General features: G+C 37.5%; 1 protein-coding gene across 16 annotated transcripts in view; it reads right to left on the bottom strand.

The window, feature by feature from the left end:
• LOC126179628 (calcium/calmodulin-dependent protein kinase type II alpha chain) overlaps positions 1-23,042 on the bottom strand; it is a 1,032,354-nt gene that overhangs the window by 56,751 nt on the left and 952,561 nt on the right. For 10 of the 16 annotated variants that reach the window (XM_049924622.1, XM_049924625.1, XM_049924627.1 and 7 more), the window contains 2 exons: positions 18,572-18,634; positions 7,072-7,147 (listed from right to left, as the gene is read on the bottom strand). In XM_049924622.1, the coding sequence (XP_049780579.1) occupies positions 7,072-7,147; positions 18,572-18,634 (139 nt within the window). The remainder of the gene's footprint in view (positions 1-7,071; positions 7,148-18,571; positions 18,635-23,042) is intronic. The other 6 variants (XM_049924624.1, XM_049924628.1, XM_049924634.1 and 3 more) reach the window with 1 other exon arrangement.

Below are 23,042 nucleotides of genomic sequence, written 5' to 3'. Positions count from 1 at the left end.
GTTTGCAGATGATGCTGTCATTTACCGTCTTGTAAAGTCATCAGATGATCAAAACAACTTGCAAAATGATTTAGATAAGATATCGGTATGGTGTGAAAAGTGGCAGTTGACCCTGAATAAGGAAAAGTGTGAAGTTATTTACATGAGTACTAAAAGAAATCAGCTAAATTTTGATTACGTGGTAAGTCACACAAATCTGAAGGCTGTAAATTCAACTAAATATTTAGGGATTACAATTACAAATAACCTAAATTGGAATGATCACTAGATAATATTGTGGGTAGAGCAAACCAAAGACTGTGATTCATTGGCAGAACACTTAGAAGGTGCAACAGGTCTACCAAAGAGACTGCTTACACCACGCTTGTCCGCCCTATTCTGGAGTATTGCTGTGCAGTGTGGGATCCGTGTCAGGTGGGACTGACAGATGACATCAAAAATGTACAAAGAAGGGCAACTCATTTTGTATTATTGCGAAATAGGGGAGATAATGTCACAGACATGATACATGTAGTGGAGTGGCAATCATTAAAACAAAGGCATTTTTTGTTGCGATGGGATCTTCTCATGAAATTTCAATCACCAGTTTTCTCCTCCAATTGCGGAAACATTCTGTTGGCACCCACCTACATAGGGAGAAATTATCATCATGATAAAATAAGAGAAATCAGGGCTCGCATAGAAAAATTTAAGTGCTCATTTTTCCCGCATGCCGTTCGAGAGTGTAACAGTAGAGAGACAGATTTGAGGTGGTTCATTGAAGCCTCTGCCAGGCACTCTATTGTGAATAGCAGAGTAATCATGTAGATGTAGATGTAGATGATGGCACAGTGGTGCTGAAACATGTTTGGGAACTTGGAAAAAATGGTGTTTTGCATAACTGGTGGACCTTACATCCAACAATTAGAAAGCTTATTGCAATCTTCCCTCCTCTCAAATTTTTCATAACAGAGTTTGCTTGTTCTTGTAACAACTGCTGGCCTGTGCTCCTCCCATGGCTGCTACTCGGTAGCAAAACTTTTCTTTTGCTGTCTGACTTAATTTTCAGTCTAGCTGAAATCTCCTTCCTACCAGTCTGTTGCACTCTGATTTTGTCTACTGGTTGAGTGATAACACTCTTCATCTCCTACTTCAGGTAAAAGGTCATATTTATTATTCAATTTGACATTGAATGATCTATGCAAACTATCTCTCCATGCTCATTAAATGTTACATTTTCCCACATCCCAGTTTCTTTCATGCCTAAAAGGTGCAAAATCTAGCCTCATTTTTAGTGATTTTTCTGTCTCTTCTGCAAATCCTACACATCCTTTTGAAGAGTTTTTTCTACTCCATTGCATTCTGCTACATGAAAGTGTACTTTATTGTCTCCCACAAACCAATCCTTTACTGAGTTAATCAAGGCAGCATCCACATATAGTACACGCATTAAGAGACACTGCTATTAAAGAATGTACAACATTTAAAATGAATTTGAAGTATAAATTCAATGAAAACAAAAGCACTCTTCGCAAGATTGTACTTGTAAGCAGTCCCGAAATCCTGTGTAAAAGCAATGATGTGAGGAGAAGGATGCAACTCTCGATTTATGGTCCCATTCTTGTTTCTTAGAATGTTTACAGACTTTCTCTGTGAACCATTCAAACTTGAGATCGTCCACAACCCAACAATGGAAAATCCCAGTCTGGCCTCAGTGGCCAGAGGCAGTGGTCATATGTGTGTGAGCTGTGTTTTCATGCTTTTGCCTGGAAACTCACATCTTGAGCAGTCTTTTTAGTGTGCCTCTCTGCAACTCAACATCTTCCCTACATGATGAGTATCAGTCTATTCCTTTCATAATATTGTCACTGTTACAACCAGTCACAGTTATCTACATTTGCAGATACTTGTCTACTTTCGCACACTTAGAACAAGTTCCAAAAGTATGATCAAAATATTGAATGGTCTCTGCTGATTAGATTAGATTAGATTTAGATAAGCTCATTAACCCTTTGGAGGGCGCGCCTGCTGCAGATAGCCAATAAGGTTTCCCTGAAGTGGAAATATTTGGTTCCATAGTTTCTACATCTGCATCTACATTTATACTCCGCAAGCCACCCAACGGTGTGTGGCGGAGGGCACTTTACGTGCCACTGTCATCACCTTCCTTTCCTGTTCCAGTTGCGTATGGTTCGCGGGAAGAACGACAGCCGGAAAGCCTCTGTGCGCACTCGAATCTCTCTAATTTTACATTTGTGATCTCCTCGGGAGGTATAAGTAGGGGGAAGCAATATATTCGATACCTCATCCAGAAACGCACCCTATCGAAATCTGGACAGCAAGCTACACCGCGATGCAGAGCGCCTCTCTTGCAGAGTCTGCCACTTGCGTTTGCTAAACATCTCCGTAATGCTATCACGCTTACCAAATAACCCTGTGACGAAACGCGCCACTCTTCTTTGGATCTTCCCTATCCCCTCTGTCAACCCGACCAGGTACGGATCCCACACTGATGAGCAATACTCAAGTATAGGTCATACGAGTGTTTTGTAAACCACCTCCTTTGTTGATGGACTACATTTTCTAAGGACTCTCCCAATGAATCTCAACCTGGCACCTGCCTTACCAACAATTTATTTATTTATTTATTTATTTATTTATTTATTCTTTGCCCATGGACTCCAGCTGAAAATCCAGCTGAGAGTATTGGGTGTGTCATACAATAGGCTATTAACATCAAACTTGATTTCATTATATATAAATGAAACAAATGATTAAACAGAAATAGTCCATAATCATACAAAGGTATTACATGTTTCACATTATATGTACACACAAATCCAAACAACATACACGATAATTTTAAAAGGTACATTTCAGTAATGATATAACATATTAAACACCATCTTAGTATTCACTCAAACTGTATATACATTTCTCTGTGAGATATAGTTTCAAATGATTTTTAAAACATTTTAGGTCTGTTTCTTTTTTAATGATTTTGGGGAGTTTATTAAAAAACCTTTTGCCTGCTTCTTCTGGGGCAGTCATAGACAGTTTTAGATTTCTGTTTATCATGTAATAATTTTCATTTCCTCTTGTACCGTGTTTGTGTACATCTTTATTTAGGAGGTGTTTATTAATTGACCTTACCGCCATTATGCTTTGGTATATGTACAGTGAATATACTGTCATAATATTATAGTATACAAAAGCTTGCCTACAGGTCTGTCTTGGTGGTATTTTTGCAATGCATCTCACTGCCCTTTTCTGAATTGTGAATATTCTTTTTAGGTAGCCAGCTTGTGCACTTCCCCATATATGAACTGAATAAGACAAATGTGGGAAGACAAGTCCATAATACATTGATCTGAGGACTTTATCATCCACAGTCTTAGCTGTTTTATGCATGATGAAGATCTGTTTGTTTATCTTTTTACACAGTGCATCGATGTGCTCCCCCCATGCCAAATGTTTGTCTATTATAGTTCCTAGAAAATTTGTGCTGGTTACTTCTTTAATAGTCTTTCCATTTATATTAACATTTATATTATAATTTTCACTATGCTTGGTCTGAAATACTACATTCATTGTTTTAGACTGATTCATAAACAGGTTGTTTTGTGTTAAATATTTATTTGCATTTTCGATAGTCATGAGTGCTTCCTTCTCAAGCTCCTCCTTTGTGTCAGCTGTGCAAATGATTGTTGTGTCATCAGCATACATTATAAGTTTCTGATTTATATAGCTAGGGAAGTCATTTACATAGAGTATAAATAGTATTGGCCCAAGCACAGACCCTTGCGGCACACCATGTTTAACTGTTTGTAATTCTGATCTGTAGTTTGTTATATTTCCCCCACTAGTATGTCTGATTTCTGTACATTGTTTCCTATTTGTAATGTATGATTTAAGTATGTTATAGCATTTTCCTCTAATTCCATACTGATATAACTTCATCATTAATTTTGAGTGGTTCACACAATCAAATGCCTTAGATAGGTCCATAAAAATCCCACAAGTCTTTTGTTGCCTGTCAAGTAAATTAAGAATGTGCTCTATTATATCTGTTGATGCTGTTTTTGTTGACTTCCCTTCTCTGAAACCATGTTGTGATGAATGCAGTATACTGTACTTTGTTATAAAACTTACAATTCTATTCTTTATTATCATTTCATAGATTTTAGCAAATGTTGAGATCAATGATATTGGCCTGCAATTTCCTAATTCATCCCTGTTCCCTTTCTTAAATATTGGCTTCACTTTACTTACTTTCAGTTAATCTGGAAATACACCTTCTTCTATCGCAGCATTCAGCATGTGTGTCAATGGTTTTAATATACATTCTCTGCATTCTTTTATGAGATGTGATGTGACACCATCCAAGCCAGATGAATGTTTAATTTTAAGTTGTTTTATTAGGTTTGACACTTCTGCATCCGTTGTAGGTATGAAAACCATAGTATGATTTGTATGTGGGGGGTTTAACAATTTACTTGCTGCATTTGTTTTATTTTGACTTATTAATTCGTCTGCTACAGTAATATAGTATCTGTTAAAAGTATTGGCTACTTCTAGAGGGTTTGTGTTGCTTTTCCCACTCATCAGTGGGCAGATGTCCTCCGCCCGATTTGTTACTTTTCCTCTCTCTTCATTAATGAACGACCATAAACCTATTGAGTGGTTCTTTCCCTTATCTATAGACATCCTGATGAATGATGCTTTAGTTTTTCTGATAAAACTACAGTACTCTTTCTTTTTCATTTTATACAGTGTGTTGTAGGCCTCAGTATTTTTTTTGTTTGGAGAGGTCATAATACACTCTCAGATTATTTCTGGCATGGATTACTTCTCCAGTCACCCAGCTTTTCTTTTTTTGTTGCTGTCTGACAAGCCTTTTACTAACAGGACATGTAACATCATAATAATATCTGAATAAAGAAAAAAACTGGTTCCATTTGGTGTTTGCATCTTTAGCTGCATATATTGTTTCCCAGTTTTCTGCCTCTAACATCTTTTTTAGCAGATTTATGTTATGTGGGTAGTTCTGTCTTCTCATCTCCCATATCTTCTGCACTGAATCACTAGTCTTTATATTAATGTCTATCATGATTGCAAAATGGTCTGCTAATGTGGAGTTTATTACCTGTGTGTCACAATAGCATGTAGGAATATTTGTTACTATATGATCAATTATAGTTTCACTATGCTTTGTTACTCTGGTTGGTTTATCTATTTTTATTTTTAGGTTGTATATGCACAATATGTCCAATAGGGTCTTAGTATTGTCTGTATTTTTACTTGTGTCTATGTTCAGATCTCCTATAATTATCAAATAAGCATATGTTTTTGAGAGGTGTTGGATTATATCTTCCAGCTGTTCAAAGAAGGTTTTGATTATACCATTTGGTGATCTATACAAACCTAATACACAACATAAATTCCCAGCAATTTTAGTTTCCAGTGCTGTAGCTTCAAAGCTCAATTCTATAGCATATTTTGTTATATTTATGGCTTTAGTTGATTTATAGTTAGAAAAAATAGCAACCCCACCACCTTTATAGGAAGTTCTGCAAAAACTGGCTACTTTCACATAATTCTTCAAGTTGTACATTCCTATGTGAGTTTCTTTTAGCCCATGTTCTGTAACTACTAGAATGTTTGGCCTATACTCCTGTAATATTACCTCTAGTTCCTCTGTTTTATTGTTTATGTATTGAACATTTTGGTGAAGTATTCTAACAGTTGGCTTTAAATGTAATAGTTCCCCTTCCTGTAATATACTAAGCACTTCACTTGCTCCCTTTGCTTCTGGTACTATGCAATGTTTTTTTTCAGTTTGTGTCATTAAACCTGGATCGTATCTTTGTCCGGTGTTTATGTCCCTCTCACTATTGTCACACTGGTATTTAAGATGGGCAGTTTTACTTACATCGTTTTCCATGTTATCTTTCTGCTTACTCGGTACCATAAAAATTAATTTTATATGATCATTCCACTTCAAATTGTTCCACATGCATACTCCCAGATATTTTACAGAAGTAACTGCTACTAGTGTTTGTTTTGCTATCATATAATCATACAATAAAGGATCCTTCTTTCTATGTATTCACAATACATTACATTTGTCTATGTTAAGGGTTAGTTGCCACTCCCTGCACGAAGTGCCTATCCGCTGCAGATCTTCCTGCATTTCGCTGCAATTTTCTAATGCTGCAACTTCTCTGTATACTGCAGCATCATCCATGAAAAGCCACATGGAACTTCCGACGCTATCTGCTAGGTCATTTATATATATTGTGAATAGCAATGGACCCATAACACTCCCCTGTGGCATGCCATAGGTTACTTTAACGTCTGTAGACGTCTCTCCATTGAGAACAACATGCTGTGTTCTGTCTGCTAAAAACTCTTCAATCCAGCCACACAGCTGGTCTGATATTCTGTAGGCTCTTACTTTGTTTATCCGGATGACAGTGCGGAATTGTATCAAACGCCTTCCGGAATTCAAGGAAAATGGCATCTACCTGGGAACCTGTATCTAATATTTTCTGGGTCTCATGAACAAATAAAGCAAGTTGGGTCTCGCAAAATCACTGTTTCCGGAATCCATGTTGATTCCTACAGAGTAGATTCTGGGTTTCCAGAAATGACATGATACGCAAGCAAAAAACATGTTCTAAAATTCTACAACAGATCAATGTCAGAGATATAGGTCTATAGTTTTGCGCATCTGCTCGACGACCCTTCTTGAAGACTGGGACTACCTGTGCTCTTTTCCAATCATTTGGAACCTTCCGTTCCTCTAGAAACTTGCAGTACACGGCTGTTAGAAGGGGAGCAAGTTTGATATATGTTACAGTGAGTGTAAATTACAGTTCCATAGTTTTATGTATGTTACAGTGTGGGCAAATTACAGTTCACAGAGAAATTAATCAAGTGCCTTCAAAAATATTTTTGAGAATGAGGAAGCTAGTATAAAAAAATTAAGCTCTGCCATTAACATTAAACATGCTGCATGAGTTTAAAGATACACTCTTAAAGAAGATAGTAAACATTTGACACTGAAACATTGTTTATAAATACACTTACGTGTATGCTTCAAAATCACCTGTGCTGATTGCTTCTATCAACTGTTCTGTCATTTTGATTATCTCTTGCTTACGGGCTGCAAAAGAAGTAAAATAATGTCAACAACTTTTATCCTATTGTTTGAAATTCTGATTAGTGAAACAAGTATGCCACAAAAAAAGAATCCACATAACACACATACACATAAAGAAGCACTCCATACAAGAAAGAAAACACAAACAGAAGAAAAAAAAAACAACATCATGATCATCATAAGCAATAATGCAGAATGAAAAAATAAATGACAGCAAGGTTGCAACATCAAACAAACAATCAAGACTGCAACCATCCCATGGTTCAATAATAAACAGAATAATGCATACAAAAATAGCATAAATACACACTGACAAATATGCTACACATATAAAAGCTTTGGGTGTGAATTCCAGTGCCAGTAAACCCTACACTATTAATTTCTTAATTCAGCAATGTCAGCTGGCATCACAGAAAATTAGTTTCCTTTTAAACCTCAAGGATGAAAACTACTAGCTAGAGGTCCAATTTCACAAAGAAATAACTTATTAATTTTATTGCCAATTTATTCCCAAGGCATCTTAAACAAATCAAACATTTATAGGTCAAATTTTCCATATCATTATCAATATATTGAAAAAGTCTCAAATAAATAAACTGTACTGAGTATCATAATGTCAAAAGTAGTATGTATCAATAAACTAATTTTGAAATTTACACCAAGTCTTCGCTGATGATGGCACCTGGCAGGAAACTGGACAACACTGTATACCTAATGGAAGAAGAGGTTCACAAGCAGGAAGAATGTATCATAAAAGCATAAAAAAGGAGAACTATAACAGCTGAAAGAAAGAGAAAACAATTTCATTCTACTAAAACATTCAAGCAAATCATCTAAACAACCGTGATAGACATTGTGTAACAGCAATTAAACACAGATGACACCATGCTTAACAAATCAAATAAATTTATCATACGTATTTACAATGTCTTACAAAACATATGCAATCAATAACAAAGAAAAGCTAAGCTGACACTTAAAATTTCTGTCAGTGATTAGGGCTCAAAAGCTGAATTAATTTAGACTAAAGTGAATTTCATGTATAGCCTTCTATACAATGAGTAAATTTACTATCCTTTTTTTCACATCAAATAGCAAAAATCCTATAGTGCTCTATTGGTCTTGATCATTTATGGCACATGCAATGAGTACACCTCACACATATAGTTCACAAAAGTTATAGTTTTCACTTATATGTTACACACAGTGAAAAAATCATTCTCTCTCTCTCTCTCTCACACACACACACACACACACACACACACACACACACACTCATATTCTGTGGCTGAGATGACACTAATTTTTATGAACATGGGCAAATAGTTGTATGGAAAGAGAGGTAAGGCACAAGAGAAGACAACACGTGGTTCTCAGCAACAACAGAAAAATCTAGAATAACTGTGGAAACAATCAATGCTACTGATATCACCGAAAAGTAAGTGTGTGTGTGTGTGTGTGTGTGTGTGTGTGTGTGTGTTTACTGACAGCAGATAAAGAGTGAAATCTCAAAAGCTAGTGTGATTTTATGATTTGTTACATGTGTGTATGCAAGCATCCTTCATCTGTTTGTGAGTAGTTTCCTTTCTTCCTTTTTGTTTTTGTTTCTGTCAAAGAATTTTGACTATCACAATAAATCTCTTAGTAACTTATAAGAAGAATAAAGCAAAATATCCAACAAAGACCCCTCGCTGTTTTCACAGTAACAGATTTAAAAACAGAACAGATATAAAGATGCCAAGAATTTAAGAACCAAACTTTGATGGATTGTACATTGCCCTGTGAAAAGAAAAAATCCTCTCAGTTGCAAACATACATGGAAATACTGACAGGAACGCTGGTTCAATGCCTGATTGTTATAGTAGTGTAGAGCATTTTTTTTTTTTTTTTTTTTTGGGTGGAGGGAGATTGGGGGGAGGGGGTGGGGGGAAGACTGATACTGTTGGGCAGAATATAAATTTACTGTGTTTAGTGTTATTCCTCTCTCTTGGCTCAACCATCCTGAGAAAGATTATTTTTCTACATGGATCAATCCTCCTTCTTCCTTTCTTGTCACATAATAATAACTTTTTTAGAAAAATAAAATATTTATTATAACAAAATGGATTTAGTATTTCATAATACTTTCACTAGAGCAAGTTTAGTTATTTTATCTGGCTTCACATTTTTTTTGTTAGTCTGGTAACAAGGACTTAAATTCTGACACCTCCCTTTCGTGATTAGTCTCTTCCTATTGTGCCACTGAGGAAGCTTTGCCAACTTACTAGAAACTTCAACTCGCTACTGACCCCTTGCAATTCACTGCAAATTCCACTGAGACCATTCTCAATTGCTGAGACATTAGTGACACTGGGAAAAAGGGCACTGGAGCAGTGAATACAATGCATAAGTGACAACAATGATGTCATCAGAAGTTGCAGTCTTCGCAACATCATTTCTTACAGAATGTCCCAAGTCAGCCCATGTGGAGTTCAAAATGGGTGGAGACAAGGTGGTCTCCTGCTGTAGATAAAGAACCAATGTGTGAGCAATACAATGATGAATCAACTAGGTGATAATTATCCTGAGTTCAAATTCTGATCTGTCATATGAATTTACACTACTGGCCATTAAAATTGCTACACCACGAAGATGACGTGCTACAGACGCGAAATTTAACTGACAGGAAGAGGATGCTGTGATATGCAAATGATTAGCTTTTAAGAGCATTTACACAAGGTTGCCACTGGTGGCGACACCTACAACGTGCTGACATGAGAAAAGTTTCCACCGATTTCTCATACACAAACAGCAGTTGACCGGCGTTGCCTGGTGAAACGTTGTTTTGATGCATCGTGTAAGGAGGAGGAATGTGGACCATGACATTTCCGACTTTGATAAAGGTCGGATTGTAGCCTATCGCGATTGCGGTTTATCGTATAGCGACATTGCTGCTCACGTTGTTCGAGATCCAATGACTGTTAGCAGAATATGGAATCATTGGGTTCAGGAGGGTAATACGGAACGCCGTGCTGGATCCCAATGGCCTCGTATCACTAGCAGTCGAGATGACAGGCATTTTATCCGCATGGCTGTAATGGATCGTGCAGCCATGTCTCGATCCCTGAGTCAACAGATGGGGACTTTTAAAAGACAACAACCATCTGCACGAACAGTTCGACAATGTTTGCAGCAGCGTGGACTATCAGCTCGGAGACCATGGCTGTCGTTACCCTTGACGCTGCATCACAGACAGGAGTGCCTGTGATGGTGTACTCAACAACAAACCGAATGGCAAAACGTCATTTTTTGGATGAATCCAGGTTCTGTTTACAGCACCATGATGGTCGCATCCGTGTTTGGCGACATCGTGTTGAACGCACATTGGAAGTGTGTATTCGTCTTCGCCATACTGGCGTATCACCCGGCGTGATGGTATGGGGTGCCATTGGCTACATGTCTCAGTCACCTCTTGTTCCCATTGACGGCACTTTGAATAGTGGACATTACATTTCAGATGTGTTACGACCCGTGGCTCTACCCTTCATTAGATCCCTGCAAAACCCTACATTTCAGCAGGATAATGCATGACCGCATGTTGCAGGTCCTGTACGGGCCTTTCTGGTTACAGAAAATGTTCGATTGCTGCCCTGGCCAGCACATTCTCCAGATCTCACACCAATTGAAAACGTCTGGTCAATGGTGGCCAAGCAACTGGCTCATCACAATACGCCAGTTACTACTCTTGATGAGCTGTCGTATCGTGTTGAAGCTGTGTGGGCAGCTGTACCTGTACACGCTATGCAAGCTCTGTTTGACTCAATGCCCAGGTGTATTAAGGCTGTTATTACGACCAGAGCTGGTTGTTCTGGGTACTGGTTTCTCAGGTTCTATGCACCAAAATTGCGTGAAAATGTAATCACACGTCAGTTCTAGTATAATATGTCTGTCCAATGACTACCAGTTTATCATCTGCATTTCTCCTTGGTGTAGCAATTTTAATGGCCAGTAGTGTAATTGTGACTCATGTTTGATACAGCCTACATAGAAACTAAGACTCCTTTCAGGTCTTTCCTTAGTTTGGAAGTATCTCAATTTCTAGTTCAGATTTCATATTTATACTCTTCTAGTCTCCCGCTATTGTTATCCTATCTTGTTGTCATTAGCTTTTACTCTAAATCTTTTCTCCATGCTTCAACATGTTTACTCTTCTAGCCATACCCTGATAACATATTGACAGGTAGAACACAATAAAGTATTATGACTGGAGTGTGCTAAAGGGATATATGATAGGTCTCCAATTTAGTGGATAATACTTGTTGAAATCTAAAACTTTTCACATATGACACTTTTATTTGTGAGTAAGTGTTATCTGATGAAACCTAGGCAGTATCCACCCAAGATCATTGTAAAGCATGACTCCAGTAAAAAGATTAGCAACTAGCTTTTAATGCAAAAATATGTAAAGTTTTGCACATTATGAAATCTAAAAATGTAATACCTATATAGTAATTCACAAGTAACAATGCACAAGGGTGTGATGAAAAATGAATATATAGGTTCAGTGGTAGAGAAAACAAATGATTTGGTTCAATTTACGTGTAGGAAACCTTACTGGGAAACTGTAGTTTACAAATGAAATGCAAAATACATTTACAACAAATAATGGAATATTGCTGACGTGTGTGTTATCTGTACAAGCTCGACGCTTTTTTGGGTCACATGAAGGTTTAACAGAAATACTCAAAATCTCAATCAATCTGAAAATGCTCTTCAGCACTCTACATATCACTGTCCTTGAGATTTTAAACAAAAATGTAGACTAATAATAGTTCACAGAGAGGAATCTAGGCATTCATTATTTCCACAATTATACATATATGGGACAATGAGAAAATTGAATATATTGTTAACTGTAAAGCTTTTTCTACAGCATGATTTATAGTGATTTGACAAAACATAATGTCAAGAATTGGGTGCCAATGCATGAAGTACTGCTGTTGCTCTAAACACTTGGTGATGCATATGCTTAGCACCTGTAATATTTCTTTATAAAATAATGCAGCGTTCCATGAAAGAGAAATATACAGATTGCAAGTTTCTCTCTTCTATCTCATAATATTAAAGAATCATTTAAGATGAAGTGTTGAGTGACTGATGTGCACATAAGAAGTATAGAAAAGTGTAGTTTATGTTGGCATTTCAAACTTCAGCTGCTATTCAGAGCAGGAAGTAGTCAATAGACAAAAATGTGCCATAGCATGAGAAGTGCATTTATGTATATTGTTGAACTTCCTGTTACATGGCAAAAAAAAAAGTTTGAAAGCCTAACTAGCACTGATCTCCAATTTTTATGTCACCAAGAGTGAATCAGCACTCCACTCTAAAGGTAAACAATAGTTCATCTTTTGAATAACTGTTTGTATGCAATCCAGAAAATTTCATGATTTGTAAACTCTATGTCAGCTGATAGGCATGTGAATCCTTTTCTTCGAATTTGGTTTTTTCAGTTATTGTATTTTTTCTGTCAAAAAGTGTTCACTTTATGTTAACTACCTGCTTAATTACATAAATTTATATAAATGCTATTACTTTGCAGATTGCATCATATTACAGATGGAATTTTCAGATGTGTTAAACATCTTAGATTTACTCTAAAGTCATGTACATCATGACACTGCCATAAAAACCTTCACACATGTGCATTAATTTAAAACACATATACAAATAAAAAGAATTGGTGTCAGAAAGTAATAAACTTGATAAAATGCTAGTTGAAGCTCTACAGTCAATGAAAGGTAGGACTATTGACAGGTCAGCAGCTATACAATAAGACATTATAAAATCACAACTGTCTAGAAACAGCAACTGCTTCCTGAGAAAAATTCACCAGGTTTTGTCCAATAAAGTCAACAAAGTACTACACACATTATTAGTCTTTTGTGCCTGAGTGACATTCTCTTTCCCTCTTTACACTTTGTCAATATTTTCTACTTAATCTTTTTCTCCATCCTCTGGTAAATGAACATTATTTTGTGAAAACTTTATATTTACTAGGGCATTTTTTCATACTGGAGCCACCAGCCTGTTCACAGGAAATCAGTTTCATTTACAGTGTTGCAGAGCAACTGTCATTAATCTGGTAAGTGATATTTAAACAAAAGTGAGGTATGGAGAACATTAAGGCCATAAGGGGGTCTGTTAGCAGAAACTATCTAAACACTTTACAGAAGTCTGACCTCCCGCCCCTCCCCCCCCTTTCTCTCTCTCTCTCTTTTCCTACCATGACATCTGGAAACCAGTATGAGAAACCAAATAATTTCTATAATTGCATATTACTATATATTTTGTATTTCAGGATGAATGATACATAGAATGTGATGTATAACTGTTGTATGTACAAGCTGGGCTTCTGGACACTCAGCCACCACACTCACAGATGTACTCCATGGACCAGGTACGCCCCCACTTTACCTTGAGAGATTGTTTGTCATCAGAAGATTCACTGTTGAACCTCCTGGAGCTGCCACAGCATCTAGGGGTGTACGCCATGCCTATTAGTGGCACATAGGTTGGGGTAATCAGTGCTGCAGTTGCAGGCATCTATTTGTGTGGTCATGTATGCATGTGGCATCAGTCCTGTATTCCTCTGCTGATGATTACCTATGTCACTGGTCAGCCCCTCCATAGTGAGCTACGCTCTGAACTCCAGTCTGATTGCCATCTGTTGGAGTTCTGTTTCAGGCTCTAGACTGCCCGTCAGCCATCTCGAGTCTACACTTTGGACCAAAAAGCCTGCCGCTGCCACTACCCACCAGGCAGTGCCATCTCAAGAATTTGCCAGGATCATCAGCTGCTGGATATCCATGAAGACCAGACTTGTGTCTTGATGGCCCACAAACTCACAGCCAGGTGGTACAGTAGCACTGATCACCCTTTGCACCTCCCAACTCATCACCACTATTGACAATTGTGGACTTTGTCATAGTTAGCACCTGTTACACACTTTTAAGTTCTACTCAAGTATGGGCTTTCCTATAGTGATTCACTGAGTGTAGTTCACGGTTAATAAAAAAAGAGTTGTTACTGCAATGTGTGAAATCAGTATCAAACTGTTGCACCACTCAACCAAGTATGTAACAGTGGTGATGAGGATAATGGATTCATGATACTGTGCTCTTCTCTTGTCCACCATATACTACAGTGGCGATGAAGCTGTCTCTCCCATTTGTGACTGGCTGCAGTGCCAGCTCTTAGTCTCGTCAACTAACTGGCCATTGCCTTCATTCGCACTGAGCCAGGTGCTGCCATGGCATATTGCATTTCACCTGTACAATGCAGCTTTGGCCAGCCTTCTTCCCAAGCATGGCCATGTCCACACAGCATAGGGAACACGAGGCTGCTCTGTAGTGTATTTCAGTGTTTCCTGATGTGGCTTCATTCATTTTTGCTGGAGCAAGATTTCATTCTCTCTCTCTTGTTTGTGTGTTTTCAAAAACTTACATGTTCACCTGTTTGCTACTTTGTCTTGATGGTGCAGTATATTCATGTTTACTGTGTTGTGACAGCCAGTACACAAATCTTACTATTGAGTGAGGTGTGCCCGCCCATGCGCTAGACATGGACAGTTGCTTTATTGGGTTCCATGTCTACGTTTATTTGTGCAGCTGTATCACTTTTGGTAGGCATTTGTTTTGCAATTGGTATTCACATTTCTCGGTAAATGCAAGTTCTTGGCAAAGTTCTCTCTTCAGCATAGGTCAGAAAGTCCATTCATGTGTTGGTTCAATGTGCAGTCTCTTGATGTTGTTGGTCTGTTTTGATTTCAGTGGTTCCTTGGTGTATTCCTCGTATTTCTGTATGTGTTCAAGTTGCCTTTCTTCTCCGTGTATTCTCATGTGGGTCTGAATGTTTTCTGTTTATTATGTCTGGAGCTATAGTTTCCATAGGCCCTTCGATTTTGGAGTCAGGAATTTCTGGACCTGCTGCAGATTGTTTCCCCACTCACTCAGGTCCTACAGTCTTTCCCACAGTGTTCGAGTGGGAATGATCAGGATGAGTGTTCAGACAGGGTATCCAGGAGTTGTGTGTGGTAAGCTGGGCCACCTTCCATCAAGTTTGCTTACCATGTTGTAATGCCATGTGGCAATAAGTTGCTTGTTCATGGTGTTCTCTGATGGAAGTCTTCCAGTATTTGCCCAGCCCTTGCTTGTGACACCATCAGATATTTACCCACTTGTCGCTGACCCTTTGGCATCAGTCCAGTAATCATGACTGGCCCTTCTGTCCTCACTAGACCTGTTGCTGCTGACACCAGCTCTCTCATTGGTTCTATCATGGCTTGCCCTCTGGTCACTGCCGGACCTGTTGTGGCTGCCCCCATGGTCATCCCAGTGGCCATCCCTCCTGGCCCTCTCTACCCAGTAAAGGGATAAAACTATAGGAGAACCTAAAGCACAAGTCTGAGTCCAGAACTGCAATGAGGCCACAAACAGACAGCAGGTGCTGGTCACTGAACTGCGTGATAATCTCGCGTGTCATCAGACCAAAAGGGCCAGAACCAAGCACAGCCCAGTAGCACGTAATTAACACAGCTTGATTGAACAACTGCAGGTTATGCCATGCCTTCCAGTCATTGATATGCTCCAGATGCTTCAATATAACCTAAAAACACTGCTATTATCATGGAATGACCAGGTGGAAACAGTATTTAACCATTGCTGAACCAGCTTGTCATCATTCAGGCCTGCTGTGATGGTAGACACTGATGCCAGGCCTTGCTCCACACCACAGCTATATGAACACACACAAGGCAACCATGTAACTGTCACTGAGTCAGCACACAGGGGCAACACTCCATCGAGTTAGCAGCTCACTTCCCTTTGCCATTGGTCATGACTGTGCCTGCCACCCAGTACGGAATATTACGCGAAGAAGGAAATACTCTTGAATGACTGTACTAACCAGATGGCCTACTTAAGGAATTGTTTATGTTCATGTAAGAGTCATGTTGAACGATCGAATAAAGGACTGTGAATATGTCCACCGCTGGTCTTTCTACCACTTTCCAACATGTCTCCCTGTCTCCCAAACCATCTCCAGACCTTAACAAGCCCACAGGAAAACTCAGATCCATCCTGACATGCAAGAACTGATCATGTTAACTCTAGTTTGCCTGAAGCTATCCCTGTGCTGCAAAACACTGCTCCTGGCCACTGTTGCCACTGCTGCTTCCTCTGCAGCCATACTGTGGCTGGCCAGGTCATCTCCACTGGCGATGCCAATTCCATTGTGTGTACTTCCAGGCCTTGAGTGACTGCTCAGTGCCTCCTCCCTTGGGTGCTTCACTTCTGTGAGATGGTTGTACAATCTCTCTTAATTGGGAAGGATTGTAATAAATGGAGGGCTGGGCCACCGACATACTCAGGCACCACGTTTACGGATGTGCTTTGTGGACCGGGTGTGGCCTCTGCTTAACCTTGAGTGGTTGTTTCTTTATAGAAGATTTGCTGGACTGTTTATCATCAAGACTCCTGCATCCACCACAGCATCTGCAGATACAAGCCATGCTGATACATGGTGCGCAAGTCACAGTAAACAGCACTGCAGTTGCAGACACCTATTTGCATTTTTTTGGTAATATGTCCACATGACACCACGCCTGTTTTCATATACTGACAAATACTTATGTCACTGGTCAGTCCCTTGACAATGAATTACACTCTGGACTCCAGGCTGATAGCCAGCTGCCAGAATTCCATTCTGGGCTCCAGACTGACCTGCCACCTTGATACTACACTTTAGATGACGACAAGTGTCGCTACCCATCAGACAGTACCGTGTCGTGCCTTTGCCATGATAATCAGCTGCTGGACATCCATTAGTCACTCCTGAAGACCATACCTGCATCTCAACAACCCATGAGCTCACAGCCATGTGACAGAGTGCTGCTGATCATCCTCTGCATCTCCCAAATCATCACCACTGCAGTGGACTTCATCGTAATGGGCACCTGCTACACATAATCAAGATCGACTTTCATTTAAAAGTAAATGTAGCTCCATCTTTCAATTATGGAGTATGGGACTGCAGCTAGTTGATAAATTGTAAAAATAATATTCCGACATCCATTATTTTTATAGCTTTTTAATTAGGCTACCTGTCCCAATTCCTCAATAGAGTAATCTTCAGGCCCTGTAGCATGAACAACAAAAAGCTTCCATTTGTAAATGTATATAACAGGGAACCAATATTTCTGCATGGTTTCCATAGAAGATTTCACAAGCAATGTGTTCTTTTCACATATGTAACAACACTGTCAAACAAAACACTAAGAACTTTTAATTTTACTAAAGTGTGGAGTTTCTTCATCTAAAGCTGTAATGAGTTAGTTCATGATAAATAAATAAAGATATGTTACTGAAATATGTCAATCCAATCACTAACTGTTACACCACTTGGCCAAAGACATAAAAATAATGTTTGTATTTAACATTATAGTCTGATTCATGAACAATAGCAATTCTCACAGCTCGAGTCATGGATAGAGACTGCATTGTTGCTAGTTCCAAGGGGCGGTTGTGATATGCACATATACATGCTTTGTGCATGAAAAAAGCATGTATCCTCCACATTATGTCTCTCACTAGCTTATGTAGAATTTGTCCCTTACCACCATCATCAGCAATGACAACTCACAACGAATGGAATAAAAATTCACTAAATAACATGCTACAATCATGTTTAACGCTCACATTGGCAATAAAATTCACAGGACAGCACTCAAAACAGTACTGAATGTTCATTGGCTGTTGGAGATTGCATGACGTAGGTGCATAGAACAAGCATAAACTCAACCACCATCATCCATGACTCCAACTATAGTTGTTGACAAAGAGTTTGTATGGCTACTGTGCACATCATTATATTAATTTGTATGATACAAAGCTGCAATTTGTAAAGTGCAGACCAAATGATATAAAGAAAAATTGAAAGATGTTGTTTGTAAATGTAGATGGTCAAATGACAATGAGAATTCAATCAATAGTAATAGAAATAATTGTGTTTTTGGGACATGTATAATTGCATTTTTAATGTGTCAGTCTTAATTAAATCTTTTGGCTTATTTTTATCTGCTTTCATGTTTTACTTTCATCAATAGTGAAATGAAACAAAAATCAAGTCAGAGATACTGAAATAAACTCACTGTCAACAGAAAAATATATGAACTAGACTCTTAAATTTCTATTAAGATTCAATGTCATGTACTGCTCTTCAGCAAAATGCTCAACTACAGTAACACTGTTAATCTTTCTTAAAAAGTAGGCTTATGTCAAATCATAATAAAATAACATCAAAGCGTGCAATTTCAAAGACCCACATACAAAGAATGAAACAGAACAAATTATTTTTATGCAGTTTCTGCTTATGGCACACTATCTATCTTACCTGATCCATAAGAGTTTGTTGATAGCTGGGAGCAAGTCTTGTTTGGGCACAGAATCCTTATCTCTACAAGTAATGATCACCCAAAAGATTAGAAAAAATATATAAATATATACAATGCAGAAATCTTCCAGTTTATGGGACCACCAACATACAATACATGTTACTAAAATGGAAACAATCCTGAATTGTTCATTTTAATGAAACTAAATATCTAGTTTTACCACATTAAAAATACAAATTTTTAATTGTATGTTGTTGGCCATGTTATTTTTATGAAATGATACTACACAAGGCTTCCCTGACATCAAGTGAAACAGAAATCGGAAAGTACTCACTCATATTTGCTGATGAGGAACATCACAGGGAAAGATAGAAGTTAATTGAAACAATAACAGAAAAGAAGAGTTTAAAGTAAGGATGCCGATCATATTCGCTAGTAACATTTCTAAAAAGAGAAATTAGTGCACAATGCTGAGACTGCAATTTACTAAACAAAGCTTGACAATATACATCTTTCAGGTAGATATGAAAATTGTTCTTCTGCATGTAAATAAGGTAGTGTATTTCCCACACTCTCACTACTAATGTGCTCTTCAATAGATTTCTAAATAAAGGAAATAGCACTGTAACTACTAAATGCTTTTTGTTGCAGCTTGTATGCACATGCTTGGATCATGCTTGTCTGATTTTAATTACTCTGTATATTTAGCATTTTATATTGTATCTGAAGAAAAAAATATAAAAATGAATTTGAAACTTATCTATCTTATACAATGAACATCTATTATATTGGACACAATGGTTCATTTCTATTGAAAATTAGGGAAAAGTCCTGCTAAAAAAATTAAAGCAAGCCCTGGATCATGTGAAGTGAACTGTACACGTAGGAAAGTGTAGTTACTTTCCAAACTTTGAAAATAAATTGCTACAGAAGTAAAAGCATGTCATATTTTGTTACGCTGTAACATCAACATTATTCAGCATCTTACTCTGCACCTTCTACTATTTTGTTCCTCAGTGGATCACTTACTTCAAATTTTCTTTGCAGTCAGATGTACAAATAAGCAAGAACATAATCAGGAACTACAATTTAATCAGTAGCTCTAAAATTAGACAGACTGCACAAAATACGCGATAAGTAAGAATTATTATCTGAGTCAGTGAATTTAAAATTATCAATTCATACACATAATTAGGACAAACATGTGTAAATAAATATGTTCCAAGGAATCCAGAAAAAATATCTTTAATCTTCTAGCTCTGCTGATTACATTATCCAACATGCTAATCTTGATTGCCTCCTTTATCACAATGCTTCCAGTTTCATTTTATGGTCACTGGAAAGGGACAGTATTTGTGACCACTAATTTAGTTGGCTCCTTGAGTCCAGTATGATGCTGGTGTTCTTTACATATTTATTCCACATTTTTACAGTTTGTCTAAGATACACCACATCACATGACACATAGTCTGTTATAATCAGTTATAGAGGTATAACCATCTTTAACACAGAATAGTTGACCATTCATCTCTGTTGGGGGGGGGGGGGGGGGGGTGCATCAATCTACATTGGAAACCATGTTTTCTAAGTATCCTTGCATTATTTCCAGAGACTGTGTCAGTAAATGGCATGTATGTCACTCTTGTTTCTCCTTCCTTGGCATCAGTTTCTTTGGCAGTTGCTATTGACTTGTGTCAGCTATGACAGATGTTGAAATATTGTGGGAAAATTATAACTATTTCCACTCCAAACTTGGAAATATGGAGATTTCCAGTTCAATTGAGTAACTGTTCAAGTTCACAGAATTTGAGCCTGGAATATCGTCCACAGTTTATTCACTATTTGAAAGGATGTATTCAGTCATAGTAAATCTCTCTGTTTGCTTTTCTTTGAAGAATATGTCTAGAATGTATATTTTATTTTTCTCAGAGGATTCCACTCACATGGTTGTTCTAAAATTTCTGGTTCCAAACGGGGAATGTCCTATAAAGGAATTAGTTTTCTCATTCCAATTTCGGCAGTTTCTTTAAAATCATCTAATTAAATTCTGTTTAAAAGTTTTTGTAACTACTCATGAATATAAAGTGGAGAGGAAAAGAGAAATACTTTAATCTGAAGTGTGTCATGTGAATTATTCCAAAAATTTCAATCTCATTAATATAGTAGGTATTTTAACCATTATGAAGAGGATATATACGCAATAAAGAAATTCTTCTTCAAACACATCAAGACATGAAGCTGTAGAAGGATATTATGTGAACACCATAAATACTGGAGTTGGTGCTCGTTACAATAAAAAAAATATGTACTTATTTTACCACTTCAATTGTTGCAGATTGTTATAGTAGTCCAAGTGTGACATGTTCAATGTGTGGATGACTGCTACAGCTCTTATACATCAATATGCATGTGGTGCACTTGACTGCTCTAGAAGTTTCATTAACATGCACTTGTTTATCACTTAACTGTTCAGACCTATGTACTAACTGAACTGCAGGGTTTTTGATGGGCATTCTCCATTACTTTTCATTGGTTTTAGACCACACAGATGATCATTCAACTTTGTTGAAATGAATTTTTAATCACTTTGATATAATTACTATGAGATAGATATCATCACATTTGATGCTTCACAATAAAGGCAGATAAAATAAAAAAAGGGATGTATGATAGGCCATGAAACTATCTTTTCTTTTCCTTGCTACAAAATATATTAAAAACGAATCAGTAGTAAATAATATGGTATACACTTGTATTATGAGAATTTAAGAGTATATTACAGCTTGCACTGAGCAGCCAAAGGATTAATGACCCAAATGAATTTCTCTTCTGTTATTTGCAAGTGTTAGTTTGCTGCAGCAGTGTAGCCACCTGATTACTTTGTAGTTATTATTGATTTGTCATCTGTCACTAGGCTCAATGCCCTTCTTGTCACAACATTTGTGAACATAGTGCCTATAAAGCTGAGACTGACAGCACACACAAGTAATAACAAAGTTATGCTCTCTATGTAGAAGGATCCTACTCATTAATATACTAGAGCTATAATTAGTATGACAAAAACATGAAACACAGAAATATTAACACACAACTGCACGCCTAGAATCACCACTGTAGTATAAACACAAGATTACATCCGTTTAAATTTGTTTATTAAGTCAGAACACAATTGTTCTATCTTTTCCCAAAAAGTTACATCCGTTTAAATTTGTTTATTAAGTCAGAACACAATTGTTCTATCTTTTCCCAAAAAGTGAATATAACTAATGTACTCCATTCTTGAATGAGACGAGGCACTGGCAGAAGTAAACCTGTGAGGATGGGGAGTGAGTTGTGCTTGGGTAGCTCAGATCGTAGAGCACTTGCCTGTGAAAGGTTAATGTCTCGAGTTCGAGTCTCAGTCTGGCACACAGTTTTAATCTGCCAGGAAGTTTCATACTCCATTCTTGTTTGCAATAATAAAAATCTTTTCATAAAAGTTGTCTGGATTGTAAAATGGGTCATATTATAAAATATATACACATTTTAGACACTATCACAAGTGGCTTTCATCAAAATATGTAATACAATGAACAGTATAGATGAATTTTTTGGGAATAGAATTTGGCCACGAAAGCCTAAACACTTACAATAAAAATTTTGCTAGTAACTATTTCAGCACTAAAATATTTACACTGCATCATTGTTTTAAAATACACATAAGTGTTCATAGTTTACTACTTTTGCCTTTTCTTACCTTCAGAAGGTTCAACTACCACTACAGCTGACAGAAACACATGAAAATAGCAATCAAAGTTTTTGTAACCACAGATTTCTGCTGTAAAGGAGAAAGAAGAAATAGGTGGGAAAAGTTGGGAAGGAAAGCAGGTCACTCACAACACAGATTAAGAGGGACCCATGAGGTACAGGAAGTACGGGAAGCAAAGATAGTACACCGTAAATCAATGTTTCTGCAGCAGTTCATTGAAAATGAAGGGGGTCAAATAAGAAATAAAGATTTATATAGAAAAATAAAAGATAATGACTAATGGAAAGAAAAACCAAAAATTGTAGTAAATGATTTGTTTTATTTTTCCAGTTTTCTTTTCTCTTTTTCACTACATCTTTCTTTACTTATAAGTCTCTCTCTTCTGTTTCATATGTTTGAACAAAAGTGGCTATAGTGCTCACTGACATACTATCTTCAACCTCCTACTCTCTCTGGCGGATTTTCCTTTGTCTTTGCCCCCTTTCCTTCATCCACAACATGGGTTTGTCCTTTTCATTCTCTCACAACTATCTCCTCTTTTCTCAACTGAAGAAGGCCTTGAGGTTCAGAAAGCTAGGAGTACTATTTGTATTTACATGTATGTATTTCTATTTGTTGAATTGAGAGTAGCACTCTTTGAATACAACTGGCAGCTTGCCTGTCTCTCTGTGCACTTAACAAATTTCTCTCTTTATGCAATTTACTAATCCATGAAGATAATG

The sequence above is a fragment of the Schistocerca cancellata genome, chromosome 1 (assembly GCF_023864275.1).
Source record: "Schistocerca cancellata isolate TAMUIC-IGC-003103 chromosome 1, iqSchCanc2.1, whole genome shotgun sequence".
Taxonomy (NCBI): domain Eukaryota; kingdom Metazoa; phylum Arthropoda; class Insecta; order Orthoptera; family Acrididae; genus Schistocerca; species Schistocerca cancellata.
This window is presented reverse-complemented; position numbering and strand designations above follow the sequence as displayed.